Source organism: Myotis davidii, unplaced genomic scaffold (assembly GCF_000327345.1).
Source record: "Myotis davidii unplaced genomic scaffold, ASM32734v1 scaffold148, whole genome shotgun sequence".
Classification (NCBI taxonomy): Eukaryota; Metazoa; Chordata; class Mammalia; order Chiroptera; family Vespertilionidae; genus Myotis; species Myotis davidii.
The window spans coordinates 4,061,314-4,074,774 of record NW_006299479.1 but is presented as its reverse complement, the minus strand read 5'-3'; the positions used below and the strand labels follow the sequence as shown (position 1 = coordinate 4,074,774).

Sequence of the window (13,461 nt, the reverse complement as noted above, 5' to 3'; positions counted from 1 at the left end):
AGTTCCGCCGTGTTCTGAGCTCACAAGGAGTATTGAGCTCACTGTGGAGATGGACCCTTCTCCCCTCTCGGCCTCCCATCCGCTCCCGTCGTTTCTGGTATTTTAAACACGATTTTCGCTCCCTGCCCCCATCTCTCTCACACATGCATCCAGCCAGGCACCCTGACCTTAGTGAGGCTGAATGAGTGCAGAGGTGACGGAGGTGATAAGAGGCATACTGGGTGCTGGTGCTGAGCCAGTTGGAAGCACTCAGAAGCGGGGGCCAGGAAGACATGGCTCCCTGAGCACCCTGGCCCGGGCACCTGTCCCTGCTCTTCCTATGGCCTCTGCCCAAGACTCTCACGTCCGGAGGGGGCCTGAAGGCAGAGAGTTGGTGGTGCTGAGGCCCGGGCTGCAGCGTGGGCACAGGCGGCCGTTTGGGTCCCATCTCCCTGCTAACCCGGACGCCCACCTTTCCCTGCAGGTACCGAGGCTTCATCCTGCTGCTCACCTTCCTCATCTACACGTGTTATCACATGTCCAGGAAGCCCATCAGCGTGGTGAAGGTGAGGCTGGCCTTACGATTGGGAAAGATGCAGGAGATGCCAGAGAAATACACTCTAGGCGAGGGGCCGGGACTCGGGCCAGGACCGCCCTCCTCCTTACAGCGGCCACCGAGCCTGCTCCTTCGCCTGGCGGCTCCCTCTGTTAGTAGCCCTGCTGTTGCAGAGAACCGCCCTAGCGCTCCTGTGAGCAAGGACCCCGGGCTCTGTGGGCTCTGCCTTCACTGAGGGTCCGCTGTGGCCACCTGTCCCTATACCAGGTCCTGCAGGGGAGGTGCCAGAGGCCGGAGCAGAGGTTGGGGGGGGCGGGGGGAGGCAGTGGCGCTGGTGTGGCTGGGGAGGGAGCTGCTTGCTCCTCTCGGCCTGAGGAGACTGAGGGGCCCCTGGCCTGTGTATCCCATTGTCTGTCCAGAGCCGCCTGCACCAGAACTGCTCAGGGATCATCCAGCCCCCCAATGCCACCCACAGTCCCAACGACACCACGTGGTGCAGCTGGCCTCCGTTTGGTAAGAATGGGGCCAGTTGCTCCCCCTCCCTCCCCAGGAAGGGGGTCCAGGGCCTGAGGGAAGCCCATCAGCGTGGTGAAGGTGAGGCTGGCCTTACGATTGGGAAAGATGCAGGAGATGCCAGAGAAATACACTCTAGGCGAGGGGCCGGGACTCGGGCCAGGACCGCCCTCCTCCTTACAGCGGCCACCGAGCCTGCTCCTTCGCCTGGCGGCGGGGGGGGGGGGGAGGCAGTGGTGCTGGTGTGGCTGGGGAGGGAGCAGCTTGCTCCTCTTGGGCTGAGGAGGCTGAGGGGCCCCTGGCCTGTGTATCCCATTGTCCAGAGCCGCCTGCACCAGAACTGCTCAGAGATCATCCAGCCCCCCAATGCCACCCACAGTCCCAACGACACCACGTGGTGCAGCTGGCCTCCGTTTGGTAAGAATGGGGCCAGTTGCTCCCCCACCCTCCCCAGGAAGGGGGTCCAGGGCCAGAGACGCCTTCCTGCAGGGGCAGCCGAGCAGCGAGCTCAGCTTTCTGTCTCCCCCTCCTGCTCCCAGACCAGGACAACTACAAGGAGCTGCTGGGCGCCGTGGACAACGCCTTCCTGGTGGCCTATGCCATCGGCATGTTCATCAGGTGAGCGAGGCAGAGCCGGGGTGGGTGGTCCGCAGCCGCTGCCGCCCTCCACTTGCCCTCACCCGGCAGCGGGTCAGTGAACGAGCCGCCAGCTCCCCGGGTGGAAATGAGAGCAAGACTTCTGCACGTGCGCTCAGCCACAGCCATTCTCGTTTCCCCGTGTGGTCACTCCCACTTCCAGTAGCTCTTTTCCTGGAAAGCCTTTCCCGGACGCTCCTTCCGACTCTGCACGGGGTGGCAGGGTCCATGGTGTGGCTGGAGTGCGGTTTGTTCTGGACCCGAATCCTTCAAGGGGGAGGGCTGGACGCAGAAACGGGCAGGAAACCCTGTCCTGTCATGGCCCTCCATTAGCCAGGCAGGCCTGGTGTTTGTCACCAGGAGTCCGGCAGGTACCACCTCCAGCAAGCGCACAGCCTGACGGGACCAGCAGCAGCTGGTGCACAACAGTGTGGTGGCTCTGTGACAAGTGGCTCTGGACGCTCCGGCGGCTCTAGGATGGCCACTTAGTCCAGGCCGGGGTCGGAGAAGAGGGGCTAGGGAAGGCTTCTTGAAGGAGATACTGTTGGCACCAATGCAGAGAGGGGCGTGGCAGTGGGGAAGAGGCGAGGCAGGAGGCTAGCATGGGGCAAGTAAGGAAGAGGGAGGTGGAGGTGGCATGGTCAGGGCTGGGGTGGGGGTAGCAGCAGGAGATGGGCTGGAGAATGAGCCATGTGGCCAGGCCATGGGCATAGGAGAGCGTTGGAGGGTTTCACTCAGGGTGTCGTGTTCAGATTTACATTTCAGACAACCCACTCCGAGGGGGATGAGAGGCAGGTAAAGGGAGGGCAAGGCCGAAGGCCTGGTTATGCCAGGAAGCAGATGGATGACAGTGCAGCTACACTTAAAAATATATATATTTTTATTGGTTCCAGAAAGGAAGGGAGAGGGAGAGAGAGATAGAAACATCAGTGATGAGAGAGAGTCACTGAATCGCTGCCTCCTGCACACCCCACACTGGGGGTCGAGCCCGCAACCTGGGCATGTGCCCCGACCGGGAATCAAACTGTGACCTCCTGGTTCATAGGTCGACGCTCAACCACTGAGCCACACTGGCTGGGCGCAGCTACGCTTTGAGGAGCTCTTGCGTTAGAAGAGCAGGGATAGAGGTGGAAAGACGACATGCTAGAAACTGAGAGTAGGATTGGTGGGTTTGGAGGTTGAACGTGAAGGGTGGGAAGAGGAGGCAGGGGACTGAGGTGGCTCTGTGGTTTCTGGCTTGAGTGGCCACGGGCGGTGGTGCCATTCCCTCCGATGAGGGCACCGGGTAGGGCTGGGTAGGGCGTGGAGGAAGAGTTCAGTTTTCGAGTGTTGAGTTTCAAGTGTTTGGGGTTCTCCAGGCCAAGATGTCCAGAAGGAAGTATCTGGATGTGCTGTCCGCTCTGGGGGAGAGAGTGGACTGAAAAAATTCAGTGGTAGTTACAACCGCAAAAGTGCTGCAGGAGAGGCTCCCAAGAAAATCAATGAGGAGGCGTGGTCAGCCAAGGGGGAGGGGCTGAAACCCTCAAGAGTGGCATCGAGCAGGCCAGGGGGAGAGCAGGAGTGTGGTCAGCAGTTTCAAATAAAGCAGAGAAGCCTGGTGAGTGGAGGGCTGCGAGTGTCCCTGGCTGTGGCAACACAGAAGTCTCTGGTGGTCACCTTGACCTGAGTCGCCCCACCCAGTGGGGTATTGGGGGGAAAAAATGGAGGCAGGGTTGAGGAGTGCAGATAGCGGGACCAACCACAAACCTAACTCTGTTCTCCAGTGGGATTTTCGGGGAGCGGCTCCCCCTTCGTTACTACCTGTCGGCCGGAATGCTGCTCAGTGGCCTCTTCACCTCGCTCTTTGGCCTGGGGTATTTCTGGGACATCCACGTGCTCTGGTACTTCGTGCTCATTCAGGTATGAGCCTCCGTCTTGCTCTCCGGCCTCTGTTTCCATCTCAGGAAGAATCTAGTCTCCCTTGGCCGCCCCAGGTCATGGCCGAGGTAGGCCCTCATGCCTCCTGCCCAGCCCATTGCTCTTCTGTGATGCCCCATAGAGCCCCACCTCCCAGGGTCATGCATTTGCCCGCTCAGTAAGTCTGCACTGAGCACACTCCGGGTCGCTACGGTGCCTGAGCCTGGGTCTCTGCCGCAAAGGAGCTTGGGCCTCTGATGTTACACCTCCCCAGCCTGGGATGGGTCAGAGCAGGAAGTGGACAGCATGCTGGGCCTGTCCCACCTGCCTGCTCTCTCCCTGCAGATCTGCAATGGACTCGTCCAGACCACAGGCTGGCCCTCGGTTGTGACCTGCGTGGGCAACTGGTTTGGGAAGGGGAGGTGAGTGTGACAAAGGAGTGTGAGCAGGAGGTTCCCCGGGAGGGCGGGGGTAGTGCGGAGGTCACTGGGTACACGATTAGGAACGTGCCTCCGTTTGGCCGACTTGCATATGCTGAGTGAGATAAACATGTCAGTGACAAAAGCAGTATTGATTTTCTATTGATTAGGTTTTAACCCATAAAACAGCGACTTTAATTATGCTTCTCCTCATAATAAATGAATTAACATTTCTCCTAAAGGCAAAAAAGAAGACTGTAAAACTGTGGGGTTTTTTTTTCTTCCTTGAGCTGGCTTTTCTTTTTTTAAACATATTTTCATTGATTTCAGAGAGGAAGAGAGAGAGAGAGAGAAGAAACATCAATGATGAGAGCGAATCATTGATTGGCTGCCTCCTGCATGCCCACACTGGGGATTACAACCCAGACAAGTGCCCTGACCAGGAATCAAACTGTGACCTTCCTGGTTCATAGGTTGACGCTCACCACTGAACCACACCAGCTGTGCTTGGGCTAGGTTTTATGCAAAAAAAAAGGTTGCTTTCGGGCAGGACTTCTCACCTCGGCACTGCTGGCATTTGGGGCTGGAGGATTCTTGGTCATGAGGGCTAGCTGTGTACTGTAGATGCTTAGCAACATCTGCCCACTGGATGCTGCTAGCGCGTCCTGAGCTGTGACAGTCAAAACTCTCCGGACATGGCCCCTGGCCCCTGGGGGTTGAGGCCCCGTGCTTTAGAGTTACAGCTACAGGAAAGGGAGAAGGGGGGGGTGGGAGTCTTGACCCCTGAGGACAGCAGAGCTCTGCTGACAGGCCCTGGGTGCTGGCTCAGGTCTGCAGGCCTGGCTGTCCCTCGTCTGATCCCAGCCATTCCTCCCCTTTTCCTGGCACGGAGGCTGTAGGCAGCCAGCTTTCTGCACTTGACCACGGCAGTCAAGGTGAACTCTCTGCTTCTCTTTTTACTTTTTCTGCTCCTCATCTTCCCTCACTCTCCCCCTCCTCCCCTCCCTCCAGGCGGGGGCTCATCATGGGCATCTGGAATTCCCACACCTCTGTGGGCAACATCCTGGGCTCCCTGATCGCCGGCATCTGGGTGAGCGAGCGCTGGGGCCTGTCCTTCGTGGTCCCGGGCATCATCACTGCTGTCATGGGCATCGTCACCTTCTTCTTTCTCATCGAGTGTGAGTGGACCCTCCCTCCCCACGGGGCCGCAGCTCTGGGAGAAGGCAGCTGGCTAGGGGAAGATTCCTGGTCACAGAGCGGGAGGACCGGATGTGGGACTCGGGACAAGCAACCATTCGGAGCCTCAGTTTTCTCATTTGTCAATGGGACCAACAGCTTGTCCATCCCGGGGCTGGTGCAGGTTTAGGCGACACAGGAGGTTAGAATGGCTGCTGCTAGTTGGTATTTGGCAGATGCTGGCTGAGTATGAGGGGTGAAGTGGGAAGGGCGGAGGGTGGGAGTGTGGACAGGACACTCCCACATTCGCTGTTCTCATCCCATCCCTGCCAGCCTGAGTCAGGCAGCCCAGGTAGCAGGGCCACCTGTAGCAGGAGAACGGAAGTCCCGGAGGCATTGGTGACAGGGCAGGTGATGGAGAGCCGGGCCTAGAGCAGGTGGGCGCCACGCCCCAGCCCGGCTCCAGCTCCCTCATGGGGCCACTTGGGTGTGGGGACCAGTCCCAGTGCAAGGGGAGGGCCCGGCCTGAGGAAAGCTTCTTAGAAGGTTTTTGTTTCAGACCCAGAGGATGTGGACTGCACCACCCCTCAGCACCACGTGAGTGTGCACCCCCACCGCTCCCTGCCCTCCCACTGCACCCCCAGACAGGGCTGGGCATCGGAGGAGGAGCCCTGAGCCCAGTTACCTCACAGGCCCCATGTCAGGCCCTTGGATTGGCTCCTTGCAGCCTGGGGTGGGGGTGGCTCAGGCGGTTACTCCAGTCCTGAGAGGGACCCGTACCTCTTCCCACTTCTGAGCCCCTGCCTCTCACGAGGGTCTCCCCTCCGGCCGGCAGGAGGGGGCACATGGACGTGCCCACAGCACGGTCTCATCTCTGTTCAGGGGGAGTCGGAAGAGAAGCAGGACAGCCCTGAGGACCCGGGGAACAACCCCTACTGTCACCAGGAGAGCAGCCTGGAGGCAGCCGCCGGATGCTCCAAGGAGCCAAGCGCTCAGCCCGCTGCCATCAGCTTTTGGGGGGCACTCATGATCCCGGTGAGAAGCCGGGGGGGACGGGGAGGAGAGGGGCTCTCTAGGTTTCTCGGTAGGATGTCAGGAGAGGGGGTTGCAGGGTGCTCTGTGGTTTCCAGGGTTTCTTCAGTCGGCTTGTCTGGACACAGCGTTGGAGCGGCGCACACACTGCTCTCGCTGACAGTGGGTGTGGCTGGAGGTGCTTTGGGTGGTGGGGGGTGCAGGGTGCTGGGAGGTGCTCAGCTGCCCCGGGGGCCGCACCCTTTTCTCATCCTGCCCTCTGCTCCGCTCCCAGGGTGTGATCGAGTTCTCTCTGTGTCTGCTCTTTGCCAAGCTGGTCAGCTACACCTTCCTCTACTGGCTGCCCCTCTACATCTTCAATGTGGGTGAGTTCCGGGGAGAAGCGGCGAGGAAGGGGGCTCTGGTCCGAGAGGAAACCATTGCGTGATGCGTGTGATTCCAGGATGCAGGAAGGATCTCGGTTGAGCCTCTCGGAGGGCAAAGGGCGATTTTTATTTATTTTTTTAAAAAAATATTTTTATTGATTTCAGAGAGGAGGAAAGAGAGAGAGAGAAACATCAATGATGAGAGAGAATCATTGACCGGCTGTCTCCTGCACGTCCCACACTGGGGACCGAGCCCGCCACCCGGGCATGTGCCCTGACTGGGAATCGAACCGTGACCTCCTGGTTCATAGGTCAATGCTCAACCACTGAACCACACCTGCCGGGTGCGATTTTTATTTTTAAATACAAAGATGAACCTTGTATGCTACCCCTCAGGCCCTGACTCCAGCCACCCTTCCGTCCTTGGGTCTGAGTGGGGAGTTAGGACCTGGAAGCTCTGTTCTGTAATCCCCCCCAATGTCTCCATCCTTTAGTGCAGGAGAAACCCACCTCCAGGCTGCTGGGCACCTAGGTGGGCGGGATTGGAGGGCTCTAGAAAAGGCCTGCCTTTTGAATGCTCCTGCAGTTCCCTGAGATTCTGCCAACCCGGGGAAGACCTGGTGAGCCGCCCCCACCACTTGTAGCCTGGAGGGGAACACTGTTCTCTCCAAGGGGCTGCCGGGAGCCTCATGGGACTCTGCCCTGTGCGGGGTCGGCGGCACTGCCCTGCTCCTGGACCGCGCTTCCTGCCTCTACCCCGTCCAAAGATGGACAGATGAGGAGAGGTCACTTTTGTGCTCGAAAAGAATGTGTATGTCTGCCTGGCTGGGTCTTTGCTATTCCCTAGGTCAGGTGGCTCCTCCACCAAGAAGCAGACTCCTGGTCCTGGCCAGGTGGCTCTGTTAGTTGGAGCATCATCCATACACCAAAAGGTTGTGGGTTCGATCCCTGGTTGGGATGTATACAAAAGGCATCCGATCATTGTTTCTCTCTCACATCAATCTCTCTCTCTCTCTCTCTCTCTCTCTCTCTCTCTCTCATCAATAAACATATCCTCGGGTAAGAATTGAAAAAAAGGAACAAGCAGACCCCTGTCCCTGAGCCTCAGAGCTCCGCCAGGGCCAGGCCCTCACCCAGGCCGCGCTGCTCCCACAGCCCCACGGGAGGGCCAAGGGCCAAGGCTGCCCTGCCATGTACTGTACTGACTGCAGACAGGACACCGTGGGGATCAGTCAGAGCCAGATTTCAGGCTGTAACTTGCCGCACAGCTCCTCTCCGAGGGGCCTCTTGCACAAATAGAGGTGGGGCCTCAGGCAGCTGCGTGGACAGGGAGACTCTTTGTTTTCTGGCCTCGGTGCTGACTTGTGTCAGAGGATGAGTCAACCTTGAGGGCTGGGCTGCAGTTCAGGCTTCCAGAGATTCCTTCCCTAGCGCTTGGGCAACGCTGGGACCCGAGGTCCTGTTTCCCCGTGAGCCTCCTCCCCGGCTGATTCTCAGCGGAGATAGCAGGGGGATGTGACGCCCCCTGGTGGTGTCCTGCCACTCGGCCTGGAGCAGCGCAGGCACCGGCTGGTTGGGCTGAAGTGCAGGGAGAGGTTGATCCCCAGGGGAAGGTGGCCTGGGGGGTAGGATTCCTAGGCCAGATCCCAGGGCTTTGGGGGAGGGCTGGTCTGAGAGGCCAAGGCCCTCCTGCAGGGGAAGAAGGCAGAGCAGGGCTGGGGGTCCAAACTGTTGTAAATTCCCTTTGGCCCATAACTTCCACTGGTTCCCACTCCTCCCTCTGGAAAAGGAGGCCGTGGGCTGCACCGTCGCTGTGTTTTCTGGCCGACACTCCGGGATGTCCGCCCTGAGCCCTCAGGCCTGACCATGTCGTTGTGTTTCCACAGCTCACTTCAGTGCCAAGGAGGCGGGCGACCTGTCCACGCTCTTCGACGTCGGTGGCATCACAGGTGCGCCCCCCTCTCCTCCTGTGGGGGTGCAGAAAGAACGTGACGTGGGCCGGTGGCATCAGAGAAAAACAGGGCTCCTGCCCCGCGGGGACACACAGCTCTTATGAGTGGTCTTCCCCTAAGCAGTGGGTACAGAACGCATGTCAAACTCGTTTCGAGGCATGTGGGCCGCCGGCCGCGAGTTTGACATGCTTGGACAGGGAGGACGTTACAGGGAGACGCTCTGCTGGAGGCCCAGGCCAGCACCGGGCAGTGATGGGGCTGAGCTTGGGGTGGGGGTGAGGGGGTACTGTGTGGGTGGGGGGCCGGGGTCATGCCCTGGGCAGCAGTGAGCGGGCAGGTTTGTGTTCCAGGTGGCATCCTGGCGGGGCTCATCTCCGACTACACCAATGGCAGGGCCACCACCTGCTGCGTCATGCTGATCTTGGCCGCCCCCATGGTGTGTATAACCGCAGGGCGAAGTGTGTGTGCATGTGTCCCGCGTGCGGCTGCTGACGGACGTGTGCACCCGGGCACCCCCAACGCTCTAGCCACTGGGGGGCGTGTGTGCGCATCCCTGGGCGCAGGAAAGAGACCCAGACGGGGAGTTCAGAAAGGGATTGGTGACTGTTTGGCTTTGGTGGAGAAGGGGAGACCAGCTGATAAACTTCTTTTTTTTTTAAACCCTCACCCGAGGATATTTTTCTCATTGATTTTTAGCGAGGGTGGAAGGGAGGAGTGGGAAGAGAGAGAGAGAGAGAGGAACATCAATGTGAGAGAGACACATGGACTGGCCACCTCCAGCATGGGCCCCAACAGGGGTGGGGGGAGGGGAAGGAGGGTGGGGGTTGGCCATGGAACCTGCAACTGAGGTACATGCCGTTGACCCAACGCCCCAACCACTGAGCCAAACCGGCCAGGGCTGATCAACTCCTTGGCCAAGGAAAGAACAGGAAATGGAGGTTGGATAGGAGAGACTTTCAGGGGAAAGGAAACAATAAATTACCAGACGTCAGACACCCTCATCCTTGGGACATTTAAGGGCCGTGAGACCTGGTATGAGAAGGAGCAGGAGTGGGGTGACCTGTTGGATACAGGGTAGCACAGGGTTGTCCCAGACTTCCGGGCTCCCGTCCACCACAGGCGGCCAGTGGGAAGCCTGGGCGTGACGCTGCCTCTCCCTTCTTAGTTGTTCCTGTACAACCACTTCGGCCAGAGCGGGATTGCTAGCTCCATAGGTGAGACACTGCGAGCCTGCCGGGTCTTAGGAGGGCACTGCCTTGGGGGTGTCGGTGGGAGGCACGGGGAAGCAGAGGTGCCTAGCCTGATGCCAGGGGTCTCCACTTCCCTAACCGGCTCTCTGTTACGCCTCAGTAATGCTGATCATCTGCGGGGCCCTGGTCAATGGCCCTTACGCGCTCATCACCACTGCTGTCTCCGCCGACCTTGTAAGTGGGCCACCTCCCGGCAGCCAGGGGTCACGTGGGGGTCTTGGTCGGGGCTTCTGTCTCCTGGTTCGTGTTCCCCACACCCCTGTCCTCCCTTCTTGGCCGGTTCAGACAAGGACCTCAAAGGCCTTCGGAATCCCTCTTCCTCTGCTCCGAGCCCCAAGGCTTGTCCCAGGTCGGCGCCCCTTCGGTCCCAGCGCTCGGTGCTGCCTCTCGGTTCGGGCCTCACTCCGCTCTCTCTCTCCAGGGGACACACCAGAGCCTGAAAGGCAACTCAAAGGCCCTGTCCACCGTCACGGCCATCATCGACGGCACCGGCTCCATAGGTCTGTGGCTGGCTCCCGGCTCCTGGCAGCTGAGCACTGAGCCTTGTCTTGGGCATCCTCCTCGGCCTGCTGCCGTCACGTGGGCGGGCCCAGGGTCCCTTGGCGGGAGCCCTGCCCTGACACTGCGCTCCACAGGTGCGGCTCTGGGGCCTCTGCTGGCCGGGCTCATCTCGCCCACGGGCTGGAACAACGTCTTCTACATGCTCATCTCTGCTGACATCCTGGCCTGCTTGGTAAGAGTCCTTGGGGTGCACCGGTGGACATGGTGGGGTGTCCTGTCCTGCCAGGCCAGAGCCCTGGAGGCCCACAGTATTGCCCCGAGGGGCTCTGGGACAGCAGCCCTTTGCTAAGAACCACGTCCCTCCCACGGAGACCCCTGCTGAGTGAGGCTGTGTGCCAGCCTGCTCCCTCCTGCCAGCCCACTGCAGAGAACAGCCCCAGGGACTGACCACTGCTCCCTTCCCTCTGTGCCTCCAACTTCCCGCAGCTCCTCTGCCGGCTGGTGTACAAAGAGATCCTGGCCTGCAAGTCACACCTGAGCCCAGGCACCGGGTGAGTCCTCCGAGGAGCGGGAGCCCCGCCTCCCACCTCAGTTCAAACCCCTGCCTTCGCCGAGGTCTTAGCTTCCTCGCTGGGGGAGCAGCGGGGCGTGGGACGTCGCCCAGGACAGAGAGGCCGAGTCCGGGGGCACGGCGCCCAGTCGGAGCCCAGCTCCGCGCAGACCCGGATGTGTCCCGTGAACGCCCTCCCCGCCCCGGCCCCACTAACCCGCCCTCTGTTGTCCCATGTGTCTCCGTAGCTCTTGTCTCGCCTTAACCCACACGCAGTAGTCGTTCCCTCACGCCCCATGACTTTTGTGAGTATTTCCTTCAAGTCTGTAGCTGATCATGTGCCAGCAGAATGGGTCCTGCATGCAGAGCCTCCTCCTTCCAGTGATTTTTCCCCCCAACTTTCTCTTTCTTCCTGGGGGCCAGTTCCAAAGGCCATCCCGTCCACCCACGCAGAGCATGGTGCTTGGGAAACGATTCCTGAGGCCTGAGCTGCCACCAGGGCCGCAGCCTCCTCGCTGGGGGAGCAGCGGGGTGTGGGATGCCCCCCAGGACAGAGTCCAGGGAAACAGTTTCCTTCTGAACTGAGACCCGGGGGTGCAAGTGCCCCGCAGGCTCAGAAGCCAAGTCCCTGGGCCCCGCTTGCGGTGTGCAGCAAGAAGCAGCTGCCAATCAAAGCCTCCGGGACACAATCGAATGTGGGTCGCTGACCGCTGGTGCACGCTGTCGGTTACTAGCAGCCGGTGGTGGTGGGTGCGCAGGCTGCGCGGACAGGCTGGTGGCTGAGCGGGGCTGTGCTGGGGCTGGGGGCTCTGCTGGCCTTTCTGACTCCGCCCTGAGCAGGAGGCCCTGCTATCGGGAAGCTGGCAGAGCTGTGGACCTGGTGGGGATGGGAAATGTGGGTCCTGGTAACCAGCATGCCCTGTGGGGAAGCGCTTCCCTTTAGGGCGGGTGCCACCCAGGTTCCGGGAGGAACACTGAGAGGAGGCATTGAGGACCTCCGTCTGTTGTGCCCTGGCCTGGAGGAGGGGGGTTGGGGGGGACTGGCCATAGGGCCAGTGGGTCTTCCAGCTGCCAGCCCGTGGGAAGATTGGGGGATGAAGAAACGGGGAAGAATGAACACTTAGGAGGCTCTGCCCTGTGCCTGGAATAGCCTGACGCCAGATCCTTAGCTTACCTCCCAGCCACCTTGAGACGTAGACATGCCCGTTAGAGACGAGAGAACAGTGGCCCAGGGATCGGATGTGCCTCAGTGTCCCTGGTGTGTGGGGTTTGCGCTTCTCCACACGCTGGTCCTTCTCTGAAAGGCCCCTGTCGGGGAGCAGAGTGATGAACCAGGGCAGAGGAGCTCTGGGCGGACACCAGGAACCCCTGGGCAGCCTGCCTTCTCCGCTCACGTTCTCCGAACCTCCCATCCTCACGTGTAAAACGGAGCCGCGTAGCCCCAAGTACCTGCCGCGGCTGATCCGAGGCTGAGGCGACACGGGATACGCGATATTGCTTTTTAAAGCTGCCAGATGTGGTACAAATATCCTAAGGTTTTAATTTAATCTGGCTTTCTGTTCCCTGCTGAAGAGGGGAGAGGGAGCCCTGGTTACAGAGAACAGGGATGAAGGCAATTACGAAGGGACCCCAGGAGCCCGCCCGCCCTGTTCCCACCGCTGGGGCTGGAGATGATTAAACTGTCTCTCTCTCTTCTGCTCTCTCCCTTCCTCATTCAGGTATAAAGAAATATGAGGCCCCAATTGGAAAAGAAGCGTGGAGGGCCCCAGAGTGCTCCCCCTGGCAAGACCATTGAAACTGCGGGAGGCTGAGACAATGCCTCCTGATCTAACACCGGCCCTCCCAGCACACGGGGACCCTGCGGGGCTGGGGGAGTCTCCGTGGGAAGAGGCCGGCCAGGCGGAAGGCGTCTCCATCCTGCAGAGGGAAACACCTGCTCAGACTCCTGCTGGTTCAGATCCCAGGACCGAGGCCGAGGCTGCCCAGGGCCAAGGTGGGAAAAGGCAGGTCTCTCCTTCCCGTGTGGAATTGGACTTCTGTGGTCAGCTTGTACCGACAGATGGGATTCTGACCCGGTTTCGGGGCAGCCCAGCCTCTCTTCGTCCCGTTGTTCACAAGCCATTTATCGCCATTTGAACCTGTTCCTAACTCCTGACTCATTTGGGGTAAAGCACCGTTACTGTATCCGGGGTCAGGACTGGGGGAGGTCCCGAAGGCGTCATTCTTGGGCCTCCTTTGCCTCACCCTTGTCCCAGCCTCTATGTCTCGAGTAGAGACCACACATCAGGGCAGTGCTGTGGGGAGTGGGAGCCAGGACTGAAAATACCAGTGTGTATGTGTTGTTTTTTATATATATTTTTATTGACTTCAGAGAGGAAGGGAGAGGGAGGGAGAGAGAGATGGAAACATCAATGATGAGAGAGAATCATCAATTGGCTGCCTCCTGCATATGCCCCCTGGACTGGGGTTCAAGCCCGAAACCCGGGCATGTGCCCTGACTGGGAATCGAACCATGACCTCCTGGTTCACAGATGGACGCTCAACCACTGAGCCACACCGGCCGGGCCCAGTGTGCGTTTTGATTAAAATGCCAGTGTTTTGATAAAAAAGTGTCAGTGGTTATTGAGTGCTCCCTG

At 59.8% G+C, this 13,461-nt stretch overlaps 1 protein-coding gene across 1 annotated transcript in view; it reads left to right on the top strand.

Moving 5' to 3' along the window:
* The window catches only part of SLC37A2 (solute carrier family 37 (glucose-6-phosphate transporter), member 2), a 17,390-nt gene extending 4,151 nt beyond the window's left edge, over positions 1-13,239 (top strand). The window contains exons 3-21 of the mRNA XM_015571333.1: positions 3-97; positions 464-545; positions 955-1,048; positions 1,588-1,666; positions 3,448-3,583; positions 3,926-4,002; positions 5,011-5,177; positions 5,735-5,772; positions 6,058-6,210; positions 6,482-6,572; positions 8,459-8,521; positions 8,875-8,960; positions 9,690-9,738; positions 9,875-9,948; positions 10,196-10,274; positions 10,410-10,507; positions 10,762-10,826; positions 11,074-11,130; positions 12,544-13,239. Coding sequence (XP_015426819.1) covers positions 3-97; positions 464-545; positions 955-1,048; positions 1,588-1,666; positions 3,448-3,583; positions 3,926-4,002; positions 5,011-5,177; positions 5,735-5,772; positions 6,058-6,210; positions 6,482-6,572; positions 8,459-8,521; positions 8,875-8,960; positions 9,690-9,738; positions 9,875-9,948; positions 10,196-10,274; positions 10,410-10,507; positions 10,762-10,826; positions 11,074-11,104 — 1,557 coding nt within the window. The 3' untranslated portion in view covers positions 11,105-11,130; positions 12,544-13,239. The remainder of the gene's footprint in view (positions 1-2; positions 98-463; positions 546-954; positions 1,049-1,587; positions 1,667-3,447; positions 3,584-3,925; positions 4,003-5,010; positions 5,178-5,734; positions 5,773-6,057; positions 6,211-6,481; positions 6,573-8,458; positions 8,522-8,874; positions 8,961-9,689; positions 9,739-9,874; positions 9,949-10,195; positions 10,275-10,409; positions 10,508-10,761; positions 10,827-11,073; positions 11,131-12,543) is intronic.
* The last annotated feature ends 222 nt before the right edge of the window (positions 13,240-13,461 follow it).